Source organism: Denticeps clupeoides, chromosome 20 (assembly GCF_900700375.1).
Source record: "Denticeps clupeoides chromosome 20, fDenClu1.1, whole genome shotgun sequence".
Lineage (NCBI taxonomy): Eukaryota > Metazoa > Chordata > Actinopteri > Clupeiformes > Denticipitidae > Denticeps > Denticeps clupeoides.
In genome coordinates this window covers 9,284,897-9,307,592 of record NC_041726.1, presented here as the reverse complement: position 1 = coordinate 9,307,592, position 22,696 = coordinate 9,284,897, and the positions used below count along the sequence as shown (strand labels likewise).

The 22,696-nt window shown below is 43.9% G+C and overlaps 2 protein-coding genes across 4 annotated transcripts; both read left to right on the top strand.

Annotated features, from left to right (window-relative positions):
* The first annotated feature begins 9,871 nt into the window (after window positions 1–9,871).
* Window positions 9,872–17,087, top strand: LOC114770606 (hepatitis A virus cellular receptor 1-like). The gene is made up of 4 exons (XM_028964643.1): window positions 9,872–10,540; window positions 11,048–11,097; window positions 14,554–14,791; window positions 17,073–17,087. Exons 1-4 carry the CDS (start codon window positions 9,872–9,874, stop codon window positions 17,085–17,087), a joined length of 972 nt encoding a protein of 323 aa, XP_028820476.1.
* Window positions 17,088–17,512: 425 nt separating this feature from the next.
* thap7 (THAP domain containing 7) lies at window positions 17,513–21,796 on the top strand. 3 transcript variants are annotated; one of them, XM_028963657.1, is made up of 6 exons: window positions 17,538–17,573; window positions 18,355–18,695; window positions 19,461–19,540; window positions 19,609–19,764; window positions 19,900–20,019; window positions 20,102–21,796. In XM_028963657.1, the coding sequence occupies exons 2-6, from the start codon at window positions 18,534–18,536 to the stop codon at window positions 21,435–21,437; spliced, it is 1,854 nt and encodes a 617-aa protein (XP_028819490.1). In that variant the 5' UTR covers window positions 17,538–17,573; window positions 18,355–18,533; the 3' UTR covers window positions 21,438–21,796. The 3 variants fall into 3 exon arrangements, with proteins under 3 accessions (XP_028819491.1, XP_028819492.1, XP_028819490.1); XM_028963658.1 differs by lacking the exon at window positions 18,355–18,695 and having other exon boundaries at window positions 17,513–17,573; XM_028963659.1 differs by lacking the exon at window positions 18,355–18,695 and having other exon boundaries at window positions 17,533–17,573; window positions 19,398–19,540.
* The last annotated feature ends 900 nt before the right edge of the window (window positions 21,797–22,696 follow it).

Below are 22,696 nucleotides of genomic sequence, written 5' to 3'. Positions count from 1 at the left end.
TTGCTGAGACCACAACTCCTGCTGTCAAATCAACTGTACAGAGTTTAACCACTCAAGAAACTACAGAACAAACAATCGTGACGACAACTGTCACATCTCCACAAACTACTATGTTAATAACCGAAACAACCCCTCAATCTGAACCTTCAACTTCTGCTCTGGCAACATCAGAACCTAAAACGACCATGACTGTGTATGAATCTGCACCAGCTACATTTTCCACAACGTCTGTTACAACTTCACATGAGCAAAGCACATCGAACGGCATGGTGATATCTACTACCGTCTCAGCAGAAACAACAAAATCAACAGCACAAACAACAATTGAATCTGCAAGTACGACTTATTTTGCAACAACATCTGAAGAAATGACAACAACCTCACTGGCTGAGACCACAACTGCTACCGTAATATCAACTGTACCCAGTTCAAGCACACCAGAAACTACAGAAGAAACAATCGTGACTGCAACTTCCACATCTCCACAGGCAACCATGTTAAAAACTGAAACAACCCCTCAATCTAAAACTTCAACTTCATCTATAGCAAAATCAGAACCTGAAACGACCATGACTGTGTCAGAAACAACACCAGCTACAATTTCCACAATGTCTCTTACAACTTCACAAGAGCAAAGCACATCGAATGGAATGGTGATATCTACGACCCCATCAGCAGAAACAACGACATTAACAGCTCACAAACAACAATTGAATCTGCAAGTACGACTTCTTTTGCAACAACATCTGAAGAAATGACAACAACCTCACTGGCTGAGACCACAACGGCTACCGTAATATCAACTGTACCCAGTTCAAGCACACCAGAAACTACAGAAGAAACAATCGTGACTGCAACTTCCACATCTCCACAGGCAACCATGTTAAAAACTGAAACAACCCCTCAATCTAAACCTTCAACTTCATCTATAGCAAAATCAGAACCTGAAACGACCATGACTGTGTCAGAACGACACCAGCTACAATTTCCACAATGTCTACTTACAACTTCACAAGAGCAAAGCACATCGAATGGAATGGTGATATCTACGACCCCATCAGCAGAAACAACGACATTAACAGCTCACACAACAACTCAGTCTGAAAGTACAACTTCTTTTGTAACAACATCTGAAGCTTTGACAACAACCTCACTGGCTGAGACCACAACTGCTACCGTAATATCAACTGTACCCAGTTCAAGCACAGCAGAAACTACAGAAGAAACAATCGTGACGACAACTGCCACATCTCCACAGGCAACCATGTTAAAAACTGAAACAATCCCTCAATCTAAACCTTCAACTTCATCTATAGCAAAATCAGAACCTGAAACGACCATGACTGTGTCAGACACAACACCAGCTACAATTTCAACAATGTCTCTTACAACTTCACAAGAGCAAAGCACATTGAATGGAATGGTGATATCTACGACCCCATCAGCAGAAACAACGACATTAACAGCTCACACAACAACTCAGCCTAAAAGTACAACTTCCTTTGTAACAACATCTGAAGTATTGCCAACCACATCACTTGCTGAGACCACAACTCCTGCTGTCAAATCAACTGTACAGAGTTTAACCACTCAAGAAACTACAGAACAAACAATCATGACGACAACTGTCACATCTCCACAAACTACTATGTTAATAACCGAAACAACCCCTCAATCTGAACCTTCAACTTCTGCTCTGGCAACATCAGAACCTAAAACGACCATGACTGTGTATGAATCTGCACCAGCTACATTTTCCACAACGTCTGTTACAACTTCACATGAGCAAAGCACATCGAACGGCATGGTGATATCTACTACCGTCTCAGCAGAAACAACAAAATCAACAGCACAAACAACAATTGAATCTGCAAGTACGACTTCTTTTTCAACAACATCTGAAGAAATGACAACAACCTCACTGGCTGAGACCACAACTGCTACCGTAATATCAACTGTACCCAGTTCAAGCACAGCAGAAACTACAGAAGAAACAATCGTGACGACAACTGCCACATCTCCACAGGCAACCATGTTAAAAACTGAAACAACCCCTCAATCTAAACCTTCAACTTCATCTATAGCAAAATCAGAACCTGAAACGACCATGACTGTGTCAGAAACAACACCAGCTACAATTTCCACAGTGTCTCTTACAACTTCACAAGAGCAAAGCACATCGAATGGAATGGTGATATCTACGACCCCATCAGCAGAAACAACGACATTAACAGCTCACACAACAACTCAGCCTGAAAGTACAACTTCTTTTGTAACAACATCTGAAGCTTTGACAACAACATCACTGGCTGAGACCACAACTACTTGCCGTCACATCAACTAAACCCAGTTCAAGCATGCCAGAAACCACAGAAAGAAACGATTGGGACAACAACTGCCTGCATCTCTAAAGACGACCTGAATTAACAACTGAAACAACCCCTCAGATTGAACTCTCAACTTTAGCTAAAACAACATCAGGACCCATAACGACAATATTCGAGTCTGTGACAACAGCAGCCACCATTACTGGACTTTCTCTTACAACGTCTCAAGAGCCAAGCACAACAACAGGTATGGTGACATCTACTACCATCTCGGCAGAAAGTACAACATCAATAGAAAGCACAACAACTGAGTCTGAAACAACAGCTTCCTTTGTAACAACATCTGAAGTATTGCCAACCACATCACTTGCTGAGACCACAACTCCTGCTGTCAAATCAACTGTACAGAGTTTAACCACCCAAGAAACTACAGAACAAACAATCATGACGACAACTGTCACATCTCCACAAACTACTATGTTAATAACCGAAACAACCCCTCAATCTGAACCTTCAACTTCTGCTCTGGCAACATCAGAACCTAAAACGACCATGACTGTGTATGAATCTGCACCAGCTACATTTTCCACAACGTCTGTTACAACTTCACATGAGCAAAGCACATCGAACGGCATGGTGATATCTACTACCGTCTCAGCAGAAACAACAGAATCAACAGCACAAACAACAATTGAATCTGCAAGTACGGCTTATTTTGCAACAACATCTGAAGAAATGACAACAACCTCACTGGCTGAGACCACAACTGCTACCGTAATATCAACTGTACCCAGTTCAAGCACAGCAGAAACTACAGAAGAAACAATCGTGACGACAACTGCCACATCTCCACAGGCAACCATGTTAAAAACTGAAACAACCCCTCAATCTAAACCTTCAACTTTATCTATAGCAAAATCAGAACCTGAAACGACCATGACTGTGTCAGAAACAACACCAGCTACAATTTCCACAGTGTCTCTTACAACTTCACAAGAGCAAAGCACATCGAATGGAATGGTGATATCTACGACCCCATCAGCAGAAACAACGACATTAACAGCTCACACAACAACTCAGCCTAAAAGTACAACTTCTTTTGTAACAACATCTGAAGCTTTGACAACAACATCACTGGCTGAGACCACAACTACTGCCGTCACATCAACTAAACCCAGTTCAAGCATGCCAGAAACCACAGAAGAAACGACTGGGACAACAACTGCTGCATCTCCAAAGACAACCGAATTAACAACTGAAACAACCCCTCAAACTGAACTCTCAACTTTGGCTAAAACAACATCAGGACCCATAACGACAATATTCGAGTCTGTGACAACAGCAGCCAGCATTTCTGGACTTTCTCTTACAACGTCTCAAGAGCCAAGCACAACAACAGGTATGGTGACATCTACTACCATCTCAGCAGAAAGTACAACATCAATAGAAAGCACAACAACTGAGTCTGAAACAACAGCTTCCTTTGTAACAACATCTGAAGTATTGCCAACCACATCACTTGCTGAGACCACAACTCCTGCTGTCAAATCAACTGTACAGAGTTTAACCACTCAAGAAACTACAGAACAAACAATCGTGACGACAACTGTCACATCTCCACAAACTACTATGTTAATAACCGAAACAACCCCTCAATCTGAACCTTCAACTTCTGCTCTGGCAACATCAGAACCTAAAACGACCATGACTGTGTATGAATCTGCACCAGCTACATTTTCCACAACGTCTGTTACAACTTCACATGAGCAAAGCACATCGAACGGCATGGTGATATCTACTACCGTCTCAGCAGAAACAACAAAATCAACAGCACAAACAACAATTGAATCTGCAAGTACGACTTATTTTGCAACAACATCTGAAGAAATGACAACAACCTCACTGGCTGAGACCACAACTGCTACCGTAATATCAACTGTACCCAGTTCAAGCACAGCAGAAACTACAGAAGAAACAATCGTGACGACAACTGCCACATCTCCACAGGCAACCATGTTAAAAACTGAAACAACCCCTCAATCTAAACCTTCAACTTCATCTATAGCAAAATCAGAACCTGAAACGACCATGACTGTGTCAGAAACAACACCAGCTACAATTTCCACAATGTCTCTTACAACTTCACAAGAGCAAAGCACATCGAATGGAATGGTGATATCTACGACCCCATCAGCAGAAACAACGACATTAACAGCTCACACAACAACTCAACCTAAAAGTACAACTTCTTTTGTAACAACATCTGAAGCTTTGACAACAACATCACTGGCTGAGACCACAACTACTGCCGTCACATCAACTAAACCCAGTTCAAGCATGCCAGAAACCACAGAAGAAACGACTGGGACAACAACTGCCGCATCTCTAAAGACGACTGAATTAACAACTGAAACAACCCCTCAGATTGAACTCTCAACTTTAGCTAAAACAACATCAGGACCCATAACGACAATATTCGAGTCTGTGACAACAGCAGCCACCATTACTGGACTTTCTCTTACAACGTCTCAAGAGCCAAGCACAACAACAGGTATGGTGACATCTACTACCATCTCAGCAGAAAGTACAACATCAATAGAAAGCACAACAACTGAGTCTGAAACAACAGCTTCCTTTGTAACAACATCTGAAGTATTGCCAACCACATCACTTGCTGAGACCACAACTCCTGCTGTCAAATCAACTGTACAGAGTTTAACCACTCAAGAAACTACAGAACAAACAATCATGACGACAACTGTCACATCTCCACAAACTACTATGTTAATAACCGAAACAACCCCTCAGACTGAACCTTCAACTTCTGCTCTGGCAACATCAGAACCTAAAACGACCATGACTGTGTATGAATCTGCACCAGCTACATTTTCCACAACGTCTGTTACAACTTCACATGAGCAAAGCACATCGAACGGCATGGTGATATCTACTACCGTCTCAGCAGAAACAACAAAATCAACAGCACAAACAACAATTGAATCTGCAAGTACGACTTATTTTGCAACAACATCTGAAGAAATGACAACAACCTCACTGGCTGAGACCACAACTGCTACCGTAATATCAACTGTACCCAGTTCAAGCACACCAGAAACTACAGAAGAAACAATCGTGACGACAACTGCCACATCTCCACAGGCAACCATGTTAAAAACTGAAACAACCCCTCAATCTAAAACTTCAACTTCATCTATAGCAAAATCAGAACCTGAAACGACCATGACTGTGTCAGAAACAACACCAGCTACAATTTCCACAATGTCTCTTACAACTTCACAAGAGCAAAGCACATCGAATGGAATGGTGATATCTACGACCCCATCAGCAGAAACAACGACATTAACAGCTCACACAACAACTCAGTCTGGAAGTACAACTTCTTTTGTAACAACATCTGAAGCTTTGACAACAACCTCACTGGCTGAGACCACAACTGCTACCGTAATATCAACTGTACCCAGTTCAAGCACAGCAGAAACTACAGAAGAAACAATCGTGACGACAACTGCCACATCTCCACAGGCAACCATGTTAAAAACTGAAACAACCCCTCAATCTAAACCTTCAACTTCATCTATAGCAAAATCAGAACCTGAAACGACCATGACTGTGTCAGAAACAACACCAGCTACAATTTCCACAATGTCTCTTACAACTTCACAAGAGCAAAGCACATCGAATGGAATGGTGATATCTACGACCCCATCAGCAGAAACAACGACATTAACAGCTCACACAACAACTCAGCCTGAAAGTACAACTTCTTTTGTAACAACATCTGAAGCTTTGACAACAACATCACTGGCTGAGACCACAACTACTGCCGTCACATCAACTAAACCCAGTTCAAGCATGCCAGAAACCACAGAAGAAACGACTGGGACAACAACTGCCGCATCTCTAAAGACGACTGAATTAACAACTGAAACAACCCCTCAAACTGAACTCTCAACTTTGGCTAAAACAACATCAGGACCCATAACGACAATATTCGAGTCTGTGACAACAGCAGCCAGCATTTCTGGACTTTCTCTTACAACGTCTCAAGAGCCAAGCACAACAACAGGTATGGTGACATCTACTACCATCTCAGCAGAAAGTACAACATCAATAGAAAGCACAACAACTGAGTCTGAAACAACAGCTTCCTTTGTAACAACATCTGAAGTATTGCCAACCACATCACTTGCTGAGACCACAACTCCTGCTGTCAAATCAACTGTACAGAGTTTAACCACTCAAGAAACTACAGAACAAACAATCATGACGACAACTGTCACATCTCCACAAACTACTATGTTAATAACCGAAACAACCCCTCAATCTGAACCTTCAACTTCTGCTCTGGCAACATCAGAACCTAAAACGACCATGACTGTGTATGAATCTGCACCAGCTACATTTTCCACAACGTCTGTTACAACTTCACATGAGCAAAGCACATCGAACGGCATGGTGATATCTACTACCGTCTCAGCAGAAACAACAAAATCAACAGCACAAACAACAATTGAATCTGCAAGTACGACTTATTTTGCAACAACATCTGAAGAAATGACAACAACCTCACTGGCTGAGACCACAACTGCTACCGTAATATCAACTGTACCCAGTTCAAGCACACCAGAAACTACAGAAGAAACAATCGTGACGACAACTGCCACATCTCCACAGGCAACCATGTTAAAAACTGAAACAACCCCTCAATCTAAACCTTCAACTTCATCTATAGCAAATCAGAACCTGAAACGACCATGACTGTGTCAGAAACAACACCAGCTACAATTTCCACAATGTCTCTTACAACTTCACAAGAGCAAAGCACATCGAATGGAATGGTGATATCTACGACCCCATCAGCAGAAACAACGACATTAACAGCTCACACAACAACTCAGTCTGAAAGTACAACTTCTTTTGTAACAACATCTGAAGCTTTGACAACAACATCACTGGCTGAGACCCCAACTGTTGCTGTCACATCAACTAAACCCAGTTCAAGCATGCCAGAAACTACAAAAAGAACGATTGTGACAACAACTGCTGCATCTCCAAAGACAACCGAGTTAACAACTGAAACAACCCCTCAAACTGAACTCTCAACTTTGGCTAAAACAACATCAGGACCCATAACGACAATATTCGAGTCTGTGACAACAGCAGCCAGCATTTCTGGACTTTCTCTTACAACGTCTCAAGAGCCAAGCACAACAACAGGTATGGTGACATCTACTACCATCTCAGCAGAAAGTACAACATCAATAGAAAGCACAACAACTGAGTCTGAAACAACAGCTTCCTTTGTAACAACATCTGAAGTATTGCCAACCACATCACTTGCTGAGACCACAACTCCTGCTGTCAAATCAACTGTACAGAGTTTAACCACTCAAGAAACTACAGAACAAACAATCATGACGACAACTGTCACATCTCCACAAACTACTATGTTAATAACCGAAACAACCCCTCAGACTGAACCTTCAACTTCTGCTCTGGCAACATCAGAACCTAAAACGACCATGACTGTGTATGAATCTGCACCAGCTACATTTTCCACAACGTCTGTTACAACTTCACATGAGCAAAGCACATCGAACGGCATGGTGATATCTACTACCGTCTCAGCAGAAACAACAAAATCAACAGCACAAACAACAATTGAATCTGCAAGTACGACTTATTTTGCAACAACATCTGAAGAAATGACAACAACCTCACTGGCTGAGACCACAACTGCTACCGTAATATCAACTGTACCCAGTTCAAGCACAGCAGAAACTACAGAAGAAACAATCGTGACGACAACTGCCACATCTCCACAGGCAACCATGTTAAAAACTGAAACAACCCCTCAATCTAAACCTTCAACTTCATCTATAGCAAAATCAGAACCTGAAACGACCATGACTGTGTCAGAAACAACACCAGCTACAATTTCCACAATGTCTCTTACAACTTCACAAGAGCAAAGCACATCGAATGGAATGGTGATATCTACGACCCCATCAGCAGAAACAACGACATTAACAGCTCACACAACAACTCAGTCTGAAAGTACAACTTCTTTTGTAACAACATCTGAAGCTTTGACAACAACATCACTGGCTGAGACCCCAACTGTTGCTGTCACATCAACTAAACCCAGTTCAAGCATGCCAGAAACTACAAAAAGAACGATTGTGACAACAACTGCTGCATCTCCAAAGACAACCGAGTTAACAACTGAAACAACCCCTCAAACTGAACTCTCAACTTTGGCTAAAACAACATCAGGACCCATAACGACAATATTCGAGTCTGTGACAACAGCAGCCAGCATTACTGGACTTTCTCTTACAACGTCTCAAGAGCCAAGCACAACAACAGGTATGGTGACATCTACTACCATCTCAGCAGAAAGTACAACATCAATAGAAAGCACAACAACTGAGTCTGAAACAACAGCTTCCTTTGTAACAACATCTGAAGTATTGCCAACCACATCACTTGCTGAGACCACAACTCCTGCTGTCAAATCAACTGTACAGAGTTTAACCACCCAAGAAACTACAGAACAAACAATCATGACGACAACTATCAAATCTCCAATAACTACTATGGTAAACACCAAAACAACCCCTCAATCTGGACCTTCAACTTCCGCTCTAGCAACATCAGAACCTAAAACGACCATGACTGTGTATGAATCTGCACCAGCTACATTTTCCACAACGTCTGTTACAACTTCACATGAGCAAAGCACATCGAACGGCATGGTGATATCTACTACCGTCTCAGCAGAAACAACAAAATCAACAGCACAAACAACAATTGAATCTGCAAGTACGACTTATTTTGCAACAACATCTGAAGAAATGACAACAACCTCACTGGCTGAGACCACAACTGCTACCGTAATATCAACTGTACCCAGTTCAAGCACAGCAGAAACTACAGAAGAAACAATCGTGACGACAACTGCCACATCTCCACAGGCAACCATGTTAAAAACTGAAACAACCCCTCAATCTAAACCTTCAACTTCATCTATAGCAAAATCAGAACCTGAAACGACCATGACTGTGTCAGAAACAACACCAGCTACAATTTCCACAATGTCTCTTACAACTTCACAAGAGCAAAGCACATCGAATGGAATGGTGATATCTACGACCCCATCAGCAGAAACAACGACATTAACAGCTCACACAACAACTCAGTCTGAAAGTACAACTTCTTTTGTAACAACATCTGAAGCTTTGACAACAACATCACTGGCTGAGACCACAACTACTGCCGTCACATCAACTAAACCCAGTTCAAGCATGCCAGAAACCACAGAAGAAACGACTGGGACAACAACTGCCGCATCTCTAAAGACGACTGAATTAACAACTGAAACAACCCCTCAAACTGAACTCTCAACTTTGGCTAAAACAACATCAGGACCCATAACGACAATATTCGAGTCTGTGACAACAGCAGCCAGCATTTCTGGACTTTCTCTTACAACGTCTCAAGAGCCAAGCACAACAACAGGTATGGTGACATCTACTACCATCTCAGCAGAAAGTACAACATCAATAGAAAGCACAACAACTGAGTCTGAAACAACAGCTTCCTTTGTAACAACATCTGAAGTATTGCCAACCACATCACTTGCTGAGACCACAACTCCTGCTGTCAAATCAACTGTACAGAGTTTAACCACTCAAGAAACTACAGAACAAGAACAAGAACAAGATGCCATTAAAACAACACCACTGGCTGAGACCACAACAGCTTATGTCACATCATCTGTACCCAGTTCAAGCACACCAGAAAATACAGAAGGACTTCCTGTGACAACCACTGCCGCATCGCCAAAGACCACCGTTTTAACAACTGAACCAACTCCTCAAACTGAACTTTCGACTTCCTCTATGACAACTTCAGAAGCTACAACAACCATGACTGTGTCTGAAACAACACCAGTTTCCATTTCCACACTGTCTTATAGAACTACACAGGAGCCAATCACAATGACACCAACAGTGCTGTCCCCCAGTATCTTAACAGAAACAACAATATCAACCAAGCACACAACTGAATGTGAACATACAACTTCTTCTTTAACATTATCTGAAGCTATGATAACAACACCACTGGCTGAGACCACAACTTCTGCCATCATGTCAACTGAAACTTCAATTTCTTCCACTCCAAGCCAGGTAGAATAGTGTTAATTTTGACCACAATATTTTGATCACATTTACTATCTACAAATATAAAACAACCTTTTGTGCTGTCATCTGAGCGTAATCTTCTTCAATCTCCAGTTTTCAACTTCGCCGGAGAGCACCATTTCAACTACTGAAACAACCCTTCAGTTTGCAACCTCAACGGCTGTGGAAACACTACCTCCCTTGATGTACGATGATGGAGAGCCACCTTCAGTAGCAGCAACTTTTACATCTTTTGCAAGGGTCTCCACATTACAACCTGAAATAACAGCTAATAATGAATTTTCAGTATTTGAGGATGCAGTCAAGGAGTATTATTCTGCTATATCAACAAAAACATTACAATCAGAAACAAATCATGCTGGCATTATTCTGACACAGCCAACAATAGCTGAAGGAACATCATTTTCAATGTCAAGTACATCCACAACTCTCCTCAAAACATCAGTATCTGGCATGTTGGCAAATAGAATCACAGAAGAACCATCTGCTCAGTCAATAACAGTTACCACATTACCATCAGAAACATCTGCTACCAAAAGAAAGTACACTACGCTGGCCACATTGTTGTCAAGAGTACATAGACTAAGACTAAAGACACAAAGACAAAATGTGATGCCACTTGAGACATATGAAGAAACCAGCCAGGCAAAGATCTCAAAATATGTTAAATTAAAACTTTTTTCTGAGCCTGAAATATCTCCTGAGATGTCCAGCTTCCGTCATCAGATGCAAACCCCAGCTAGATTAATTCTGACCCAACCCACTCTATCTGAAGAAACCAGACCTTCAGTCTCTACCATATCCAGATTTGGAAATGTTGAAAATCTGGTAGCTCCCATGCTAGCAGAACCACCCATGAAAGTGCCAACTGCAGCAGCATTAAAATTTATACAAACTGCCACGGACAATTTAAGAGAGACAGTCCATAATGAAAAATCAATTTCTGATTTACCACCTGACACTTCAAAATCCACACTTTCCAGACTTCCAAAGAAAGCCCCTTTATCAGGTGCAGTCACTAAAGAGCCAAATCCAGCAGCATTGACACCAGCCACTGTATCAATAACAAGTACAACAATATCACCTCCAGAATCAACTAATGCTGCTATCACAACTTCCACTGCAGCAAAGGACACAGCACTGCCTAAAACCATTACTTTAACACCAGATCCAACCACTCATCCTGACATTTCAACCTCATCAAAAGCCTCAGTACCTACAACACCATATTCTAAAAGTCGAACCCAAGCTTCCATTTCCATGTTTCTTGTTACAACTACACAATTGCAAAGTACACCAGAAATAGATCTCCCTCTACTGTCTACAACAACCACAACTTTGCCAACTACAACTGATTCAAAAATGAAGGAGCCTGCATTAACAACTGCTGCACACCCTGAAATGGCACATCCTTCAGTGTCATCAGCTCTGATGTCACTTGCTCCAACTTCAAGAATCACCACCATTCGACCAGAAACAACTCGTTTTGAATTTTCAGCGTTTGCCCGTAAACTTGCATTAGGAGCCAAGTTCAAAGATGCAGTGATAGAAGATCCAGCTGCTCAAACAAGATCAGCTACCATATTACCATCTGAAACACCATATTCCTCTGGAAAAGCCAAAGTTTCTAAAAGTGAAATATATGCCGACGAGCCCCCATCACCTCCTCAGATCCAAATTACATTTGGAGAGACAGCCAACCAATCAAACATCACATATGGAGCTCCTTCATCTGCAGAGCCAAGATTGACAAGAGTAGCACTGGCACCATTTCCTACTTCTACAGGAAATCCTGATGGCTCACAAGAGACAACTCAATTTCAACCCAGACTTTCTGCTTCATCAATCTCTGAAACTACAATAACCAGATTGTCTAAATCTACTAGCATTCTTGAAAGTGCCAAGCTGCCGGATGCAGCAGCACATGAGCCAAGCACAACTGGGGCAATTCTAATTACAATTGGAGAAACACCCACCCAGCTGAACATCAAATCTTCAGCTCCACCATCTTCACGATCTACTACATCAAAACTTGTCCTTGCAAGTAAAAGACTTGCAGCCAAGCCTGCATGTCCATGTATGGTTCCTCAAAGGAAAACTACAACAAGTTTAGTTGTGACAGAGCCTGCTATATCCACAGAAACCACAACCGAAATATCAAGGACAACCCCAATGTTCTTCTTCGATGATGAAGACAAAAATCCAGAAGTATCACCACTGACCCCCACTGCTATATCAGAATCAACCAAATCATCGTCATCAACTGCTCACAGTGACATCACAGATGTGGCAACCACAGAAACAGAGCATGAAACAATTGCTGGCATTTCAGATTTTTTGCCTTCTACATCTGTAGAAAGTACACACACTGAAATTCCAGCTCCACCATCTTCACGATCTACTACATCAAAACTTGTCCTAGCAAGTAAAAGACTTGCAGCCAAGCCTGCACGTCCATGTGTGGTTCCTCAAAGGAAAACTACAACAAGTGTAGTTGTGACCGAGCCTGCTATATCCACAGAAACCACAACCAAAATATCAAGGACAACCCCAATGGTCTTCTTCGATGATGAAGACACAAATCCAGAGGTATCAACACTGACCCCCACTGCTATATCAGAAACAACCAAATCATCGTCATCAACTGCTCACAGTGACATCACAGATGCAGCAACCACAGAACCAGAGGATGAAACATTTGCGGGCATTTCGGTAATTTCGCATTCTACATCTGCAGAAAGTATTCACACTGAAATTCCAGCTCCACCATCTTCACGATCTACTACATCAAAACTTGTCCTAGCAAGTAAAAGACTTGCAGCCAAGCCTGCACGTCCATGTGTGGTTACTCAAAGGAAAACTACAACAAGTGTAGTTGTGACCGAGCCTGCTATATCCACAGAAACCACAACCAAAATATCAAGGACAACCCCAATGGTCTTCTTCGATGATGAAGACACAAATCCAGAGGTATCAACACTGACCCCCACTGCTATATCAGAAACAACCAAATCATCGTCATCAACTGCTCACAGTGACATCACAGATGCAGCAACCACAGAACCAGAGGATGAAACATTTGTGGGCATTTCTGTAATTTCGCATTCTACATCTGCAGAAAGTACTCACACTGAAATTCCAGCTCCACCATCTTCACGATCTACTACATCAACAATTGTCCTTGCAAGTAAAAGACTTGCAGCCAAGCCTGCACGTCCATGTGTGGTTCCTCAAAGGAAAACTACAACAAGTTTAGTTGTGACAGAGCCTGCTATATCCACAGAAACCACAACCAAAATATCAAGGACAACCCCAATGTTCTTCTTCGATGATGAAGACAAAAATCCAGAAGTATCACCACTGACCCCCACTGCTATATCAGAATCAACCAAATCATTGTCATCAACTGCTCACAGTGACATCACAGATGTGGCAACCACAGAACCAGAGCATGAAACAATTGCTGGCATTTCAGATTTTTTGCCTTCTACATCTGTAGAAAGTACACACACTGAAATTCCAGCTCCACCATCTTCACGATCTACTACATCAAAACTTGTCCTAGCAAGTAAAAGACTTGCAGCCAAGCCTGCACGTCCATGTGTGGTTCCTCAAAGGAAAACTACAACAAGTGTAGTTGTGACAGAGCCTGCTATATCCACAGAAACCACAACCAAAATATCATGGACAACCCCAATGGTCTTCTTCGATGATGAAGACACAAATCCAGAGGTATCAACACTGACCCCCACTGCTATATCAGAAACAACCAAATCATCGTCATCATCTGCTCACAGTGACATCACAGATGCAGCAACCACAGAACCAGAGGATGAAACATTTGTGGGCATTTCTGTAATTTCGCATTCTACATCTGCAGAAAGTACTCACACTGAAATTCCAGCTCCACCATCTTCACGATCTACTACATCAAAACTTGTCCTTGCAAGTAAAAGACTTGCAGCCAAGCCTGCACATCCATGTGTGGTTCCTCAAAGGAAAACTACAACAAGTTTAGTTGTGACAGAGCCTGCTATATCCACAGAAACCACAACCAAAATATCATGGACAACCCCAATGGTCTTCTTCGATGATGAAGACACAAATCCAGAGGTATCAACACTGACCCCCACTGCTATATCAGAAACAACCAAATCATCGTCATCATCTGCTCACAGTGACATCACAGATGCAGCAACCACAGAACCAGAGGATGAAACATTTGTGGGCATTTCTGTAATTTCGCATTCTACATCTGCAGAAAGTACTCACACTGAAATTCCAGCTCCACCATCTTCACGATCTACTATATCAAAACTTGTCCTTGCAAGTAAAAGACTTGCAGCCAAGCCTGCACATCCATGTGTGGTTCCTCAAAGGAAAACTACAACAAGTTTAGTTGTGACAGAGCCTGCTATATCCACAGAAACCACAACCAAAATATCATGGACAACCCCAATGGTCTTCTTCGATGATGAAGACACAAATCCAGAGGTATCAACACTGACCCCCACTGCTATATCAGAAACAACCAAATCATTGTCATCAACTGCTCACAGTGACATCACAGATGCAGCAACCACAGAACCAGAGGATGAAACATTTGCGGGCATTTCGGTAATTTCGCATTCTACATCTGCAGAAAGTATTCACACTGAAATTCCAGCTCCACCATCTTCACGATCTACTACATCAAAACTTGTCCTAGCAAGTAAAAGACTTTCAACCAAGCCTGCACGTCCATGTGTGGTTCCTCAAAGGAAAACTACAACAAGTGTAGTTGTGACAGAGCCTGCTATATCCACAGAAACCACAAGCAAAATATCAACGACAACCCCAATGGTCTTCTTCAATGATGAAGACACAAATCCACAAGTATCAACACTGACCCCCACCGCTTCAACAGAAACAACCAAATTATCATCATCAACTGCTCACAGTGACATCACAGATGCGGCAACCACAGAACCAGAGCATGAAACATTTGCTGGCAGTACTCACACTGAATTTCCAGCTCCTTCATCAATGTTCACCAATTCTAGATCAAGCCCACTACAGTCAAATACAACAAAAACCACAGCTGGTTTCTCTCAAGCTCATGGAACATCTCAATATTCAGCCTCCTCACCTCTGTATGATTGTACAACACCAGCGGTCATGTCCATGCTACAAGATTCAGCACAAGATGTCAGCACAACGCCATCTGCTATGCCTGCTGGAACATCATTAGAAAGACAAGACACAACATCTGAAGCTAAAATGACATTTTCTAATGCACCAACGAGTAAACCAATCTTCTTTTTAACGGAAGCAAGAAAACAAAAGCAAAGTAAAGCAGGACTAACTCTGAAACTCTTGCTGAATCTGTACAAAAGCAAACATTTAAAGCCACGTCTCACTGTGAAACTCCATTTTTAAACAACGCGGATTCAGTGGCAGAAGGCATTCCAACTAGGTGATGCACTTACCGTCGATGTATGGTTGTCATGTTTCCTTTCAGGCAGCTTGTCATTATGTTCACACAAGGACATTGAAGGACATTTCGCCTTTGTAACCAGCTTGTATCACTGTTCAAATTCTTGTTGGCAGTGCTGAGACGTGTTTCTGAAACAAACTGTGATGAAAGCGATACAGAAATAAAATTGATTTGCACGAATCTCCATCTGTCAGAAATCAGACCTGTAGACAACCACAGAAAACATTTAAAATTAAGTCCTTATATTCAGTACAATGTTTAAATACTGAAACTAAATACTACTAATACCAATTAGTTATAACACTAAACTGTCTCTCTAAAATATATCTTGCCATGTGCCATAGTAACAAGATGGCTGTTTGCTGTATAAATGGAGCACATTAAACATTAAACATCTTCCTGTCTCAATAATTTGTGTGAGTGTTTGTGTTATATACATTTTTCTGCATGAATGATTAATTAAAATGCGTTAAATGCTTGTTTTTAAGATTTATGTTCACTCTCAGGATCCATGTGATCCAGGATATAAGCGATGAAAGGAGGCACCACTCCGAGTGCCTCAACAACAGGTCTTGTCTCTTCTATGTGCATGTGTGTGCTTAGGCATACAACAATGATCAGTTCATAATACATTTCAATAACTTCAGTGTACAAATAAGTGTTCAAAATACAGAATGCATATATGTATAGTGCTCATAATCTTTGTCTCCAACAAATATCTTTTTTATCTGTGCTGTCTATAGGTGTAACTTACACAAAGTTAGACCCATACTAAAACCTAAGTGTCACAATGGCTGGACATTTCGAGGAAGAAGGACGCATATGCATGACGTCACAAGACAGGGGTTTAAAACATGGTAGACAGGACAAGGGAAACATCACCAATCAATGACCCGACGGCAAACAGACACGAACAGGGCAGCTTTATACAATTATGCACAGGCGTACACGATCAGGAAACATAATAACACAGGACAAACATGAAACTCCGGTCCGAGCACATCTGCACATCTGTCATAATGATTCTTTTCCTGGCTGCAGATGCCCAGCCAGTAAATTTTGAGTCTGGCAATGGTTATGAACAGTCTGCAATTAAGCATTGTACACCCAGCTTTGACAGTTGAGCCTTCTTTTGGAGGCATTCCGTAACTGGCCGTTCGCTGTTGGGCTTATATATGTTGGGCTGGCCTGGCCTGGCCTGTAAGCCCTGTAATCAGAAGGTTGCGGTCTGAATCCCAATCCGCCACGGTGCCACTGAGCAAAGCATTGTCCCCACAGACTGCTGTCATGGCTGCCCACTGCTCACTCAGGGTGATGGGTTAAATGCAGAAGAAGATTTAACAAAAGCGTACAATTGCTTTTTCTAATGGAGTGGAACCCATACATGTAGCCTTGGCTTTCATTTTGACTGATACAGCGCCGCATCACTATTACTGGGCGAGGGGACGCCCCGCCCAGTTTCTCAAAGGGGGCGTGGTCACGCGGCCCACACGGATCCCGAGGAAGACCAAAGCCGCCATCTTCGTGAGGTCCGTAGTCAAGGTGCGTGCACGTTTTTCCTAAATAATAGAAAAGGACGCGGACTATCGGTATCGACGAAACGAATACGGAGCCTCCCTTCCTCCTGTAGATCGTTTTTTATTTTTAATAAGCGCTTTAATGTCCATATTCGACGTGGGCTCGACTGCTGCGGACTCGCAGCGCCTTCTCGTTTGGACTCATTTCGAACCTCGTGGTTCAGTTGTAGCGATTAAAACGGAAGAAAGGACAGTCGTCCACTGTACTGCGTGTTCGAGTCTCTTAAAAAATGTGTAAATTGGGCGCCATGTTGGAGCTTCGTCTTCGCCGTTGTTTTTTGTTTTTTTTTTCTTAGTGGCCCTCACCGTTGCGCAGAATATGCGCAGACTGTCAGAATACTGATCATTCATATCCCCTCCATTTACATTTACGGCATTTATCAGACGCCCTTATCCAGAGCGACTTACAATCAGTAGTGACAGGGACAGTCCCCCCTGGAGACACTCAGGGTTTAGTGTCTTGCTCGGGGACACAATGGTAGTAAGTGGGGTTTGAACCTGGGTCTTCTGCTTCATAGGCGAGTGTGTTACACTCGCCTAGGCTACTACCACCCTTCACTCTAGATTCTTTTCATTCTTTTACCCAGCTTCAAAAACTATGCATTGCCTTACAGGGAAAATGCATTATCATGAACACATGTGTTAATACGTATATTTGGCACATTTGTATGAATCAGATTTGGGCAAAAATGATTGAACAAAACTTCATCATCATCTTCCTCCGCTTATTCGGGTTGCGGGGGCAGCATCCCAAGCAGATCTCGTTCTTTTGGTCATCACCCAAAGCTCAGGACCATAGGTGAGGATTGGGACATAGATTGACGGATAAATCGCGAGCCTTGCTTTCTGGCCCAGCTCCCTCTTCACCACTGCAGACGCCGCCCCAATCCGCCTGTCGGTCTACTGCTCTCTTCTTCCCTCACTCATGAACAAGACCCCGAGACACTTAAACTCCTCCACTAGGGGCAGGACCTCTCTCCCAAGCCACCCTTTTCTGGTCAAGAACCATGGTCTCCGATCTGGAGGTGCCGATCCTCATCCCAACCGCTTCACGCTCGGCTGCGAACCTGCCCAGCAAGAGCTGAAGGTCAGAGCCTGATGAAACTAGGACCACGTCATCCGCAAAAAGCCGAGACGAGCAAAACTTCTCTCATATTAAAGAGCTCGCTCTTTTATTCTTTCACTGCTGGCTTTATATTTACGGCATTTACCAGACGCCCTTATCCTTACAATCAATAGTTACAGGGACAGCCCCCCCCCCTGTAGACACTCAGGGCTAAGTGTCTTGCTCAGGGACAGAGCAAGAGATAGATGATAGATATGCCCTTTTATTACACCACAAGTACCAGCGATAGAGTGGCCATTAAATAGACAGGTCAGGAAGAACAGAGAAAACAGAATTACGTGGGGAGAGAGGAGGTGAATAAAAAAAATTACTCCAGTAGGGGTCTTCACTGTAGGAACTGAAAAAAAAACTCAATTCACACCATAAAAAGTCGTGACAGAGGAGGGCAATGGGGAGGTGGCTTGGGGGTTTGGAGCGGCGAGGACGCCGGATGGGGAGAGGAGCGAAGGGAATTACGGGATCTCGCACGTGGGCAGGGCAGCATTTGGCCAGCGAGAATTCGAACGACAGCTCTCGGCTCCGTAAATTTAGGCGTGTCCTCAACTTTCACTTTTTATATCACTCTTTCACTTCTTTTTTCCTTTGAGCGTTATATTTTTTCAATAATTGTGGCACAAATCTGATCTCATACATAATAATCGTACGTTTGCTTATAAATGTCAGCAGGGTAACGTTATGCTGAGATAATATGTAATAAACGTTTCAAGAAGAATCCCCTGGTTGCAGATGCCGAGACACTGTTCGGCTGTTGGGTGCAATTCCCGGGACACCAGAGAAGCCCGCAAGTCCGGCATCACATTCCACAGGTCTGCAAAAAAATACGATGGTCACGAAAAGGGACCTTTTTAACCAAACCTCTGTTTCCCACAATCAGATTGCCAAAAAGAGGCAACCCGCGACGCGCTCTCTGGATCATCAACTCACACCGCAAGGGTCCAAAGGGCCAGGGCTCGTGGGACCCCCAGAGTGACTACGTCTACTTCTGCTCGAGGCATTTCACCGCAGAGAGCTTCGAGCTCCCGGGGGTCAGGTGAGCAGCTCACAACCCGTCCGTGAAACGATGGACTTCATTCGGCGCTGAAAGTGCATTAACTCCATTAACTCCATGCAGTCTGGGAGAACTGAGATGAGTGACTGCTCCTCTTGTGCTTCACGTACCCTCCAGTGGCTATCGACGAGTGAAGGAGGATGCAGTGCCCACCATCTTTGAGACCTTCTCAGGCCGCGCAGGAAGAAAGACCCAGAGGAGGAGGAGCAAAGCGACAGATGAAGGCGCTCGCAGCAGGTGCTGTGAAAGGGACCACGGTTGTCTCTCCTGGGTGACGTTCTACCATGATTCATGAAGTCATTTTCTTTTTCCCTCTCAGGACAAAAGGCAGCGCAGCGAGGGACGTGATGGACTCAGAGGAAATCCAGATCATAGTAGTGGCCAAACAGGAGAAGGACAGTGGCGACATTTGCAAGAATAGCTCAAAAGAGGCGGAGCCGGTGGGTTCATCTGAGCTGCCTCAAAGTTCCCTGCAGGACTGCCAGTCAGCAGAGGAAGCAGGCTCCGGCCCCTCCCGGTCTCCACCGTCTCCCCGCCCACCCTCGCCATCTCGTTACATGAGGCGCCTCCCCCCGCCGCCGGGTTTCTATCTGCCCAAGGAGCACAGCTACGCTCTGCTCTGCCCCCTGGTGTGGCGGAAGCGCTACGACCGGGCCATAGACAGCCTGCAGAAGGCTCTGCGCGTGCTGGGCACCGCCAGGCGGCGTGAGAACCGCCTCCGACTCGCCCTCTTGCGCCTGCGCGAGAGCCACCTCAAGAGCCTGGTCCGTATGCAGGAGGGCGGCCGGTCCAGGGACGGCCGGGGGGGGCCGGGAAAGGTGGGGGTATCTCAGCGAGGAGGCGGAGCAGCCAGGCCGGGCGGGCCGGAGGACGTCGAGGCCGAGGGGACCTCGGAGGACCTGGAGCTGTCGGGCGAGGAGACCCGCATGTGGAAGTCCTCGGTCCGGCCGGCCGCCCGGAGGGCTGCGGGCGAGGAGGAGGAGGGCTGCTGTTTCTACTGTGGACGGGGCGGGAGAGAAGATGACGGGTTCAGAGAGTCTGGAACCAGAGACCGACAAAGAGCGAACTCCGAGGACCCTGGAGACAAGGAGGACTGTAAAAGAGGAAAAAGGCCCTCAAAGAGAGGCCGGGGTCAGAGGTCAACAGAAGAGCGGGCCGATACTGCGACCCCAGCAAATGAGTGTTTCATCTACTACAGCCCAGTGGCGGATGGCCAGGATCACACGGAGGTTGTTAGCTTGGAGTTTCTGCCGGCTCAGGTGGAATCGGGGTCCGAAGGTCCCGCCGATTTCCATGACAAGCGACCCCTCCCACTTCATACCCCGGCCGAGACGGACGTCACCCCTCAACCTGCCTTTGCTTCAGTGGCAGTTCAGGAAGCCGTCGCAGCAACGTATCAGCTAATCCAGACCAGCCCCGCCCTGCCGCAGGGGGTGGTGCTGCTACCAGTGGTCCACGGCGGGGAGAGAAGCAGCCTGACGTTCACGGGCCTGCTGGAGCACGCGGACGCCCAGGCCATAATTGTGTCGGGTGACCAACACGCCGCGCGCCAATCCAACGTCAGGGCCGCGGTGGTGAGCAGAGACGTGAAGGAGAGGCTGAAGGAACATCTCGAGGGATTTCAGCTTCAGCTGAGCAACGAGTTTATGGACTAATTCAGGACATCAGATCAGATGACAGACATGACTGTTCACCAGCGTTACTGAAATGATAGGGCTGCACTTATTTTCACGTTCTGAACTCTGACCCCTGCTGTACAGGTCTGGCGTGCGTCATGGAAAGACGTGTTCTCTGTACGGATGTATCTTGGCCCAAGACTTGATATGCGCCATGTGACCTAAAACCCGTTTACATTTGTACTAAACAGACATTAAAATACTATTTGGGCCAAGTCTAGTGTGATTGGCAATTATTATTATTATAATAAAACAAATTGAGAGGACATATAAAAACATGTTCTTAAAATTGTTGTAACCTTCCAGCCTGGTGACATTTTACTCTGTCAACTCAAAAATCCAACTTCACGTTAAATCTGAAAAATAAAACATCCATTTTTAAAATGCCTTTAAGGGTTTTATTCTGAAATAACTAAAAATACATATAAATAATATGAGATCAAGTTAAATGTGTTTTTCATTTGAAATTTGAAGTGAAGTGATTGTCATTGTGAAGCACAGCACACGGTGACACAGTGCAATCTGTCCTCTTCATTTTACCATCACGCTTAGTGAGCAGTGTTAATGGTGCTTACTAAGGGTGATGGTTTAAATGTCACTGTGCTGTGCTTCACAATGACAATCACTTCACTTTCAGCCGTGACTATGTTAATTTCCCACTTGTGGGACTAATACAGGATCATCTTATCTTAAACGTATTTGCAAGTGTCCAGATTAGTGCTTACCGGATATGTGAATGCGGAGTCGAGGAAATAAGGTGGATATACTGTTGTAAAAACCTAATTCAAATGCGCTGGGGCACTATTCTGTGCAAATTCATTGTCATCATCTTGCAGTTGTTGATGGTGTAATGTGTCTTGTGGACCCCCAAAATAGTTCAAATTCATTACAGGACGATGAAGACACATTATCGGCTGGCACCAGAAGGAAAGCAGCTGAAAGACCTTGAAAATAATCCGCACCTTCACTCAGATGTAGCGTTAAAACTTTTTCCCTCGCTGGGTAATGCTGGAAATTGTGACAAAGGCACAATTGACGGCCTGTTTTGCAAAATTGTTACTGCAGTGGGAACTAATAAATTTGTGGACACAGGGAGTAACTAAGTGGACATTCTGTTGGTCCCGTAGCTCCATGTGAAAGCAGTTAAAAAGTGGACCTTGCAAATACAGGAAACCCAACTAGAAATCATCAGAAATACAGTTACTGGGACATGGGTGGTAGTAGCCTAGTGGATAACA

Bases quoted from the DNA above. Each gene is read 5' to 3' on its own strand.
- LOC114770606 (XM_028964643.1), top strand. From the start codon at position 9,872: ATGGTGACATCTACTACCATCTCAGCAGAAAGTACAACATCAATAGAA. The intron at 10,541-11,047 runs GTAGAATAGTGT...CCATCTGCTCAG, and splicing joins TTTCTTCCACTCCAAGCCAG to TCAATAACAGTTACCACATT. The intron at 11,098-14,553 runs GTACACTACGCT...GGTTCCTCAAAG, and splicing joins ACATCTGCTACCAAAAGAAA to GAAAACTACAACAAGTTTAG.
- thap7 (XM_028963657.1), top strand. From the start codon at position 18,534: ATGAACAAGACCCCGAGACACTTAAACTCCTCCACTAGGGGCAGGACC. The intron at 19,541-19,608 runs GTCTGCAAAAAA...TCCCACAATCAG, and splicing joins TCCGGCATCACATTCCACAG to ATTGCCAAAAAGAGGCAACC. The intron at 19,765-19,899 runs GTGAGCAGCTCA...CGTACCCTCCAG, and splicing joins TTCGAGCTCCCGGGGGTCAG to TGGCTATCGACGAGTGAAGG.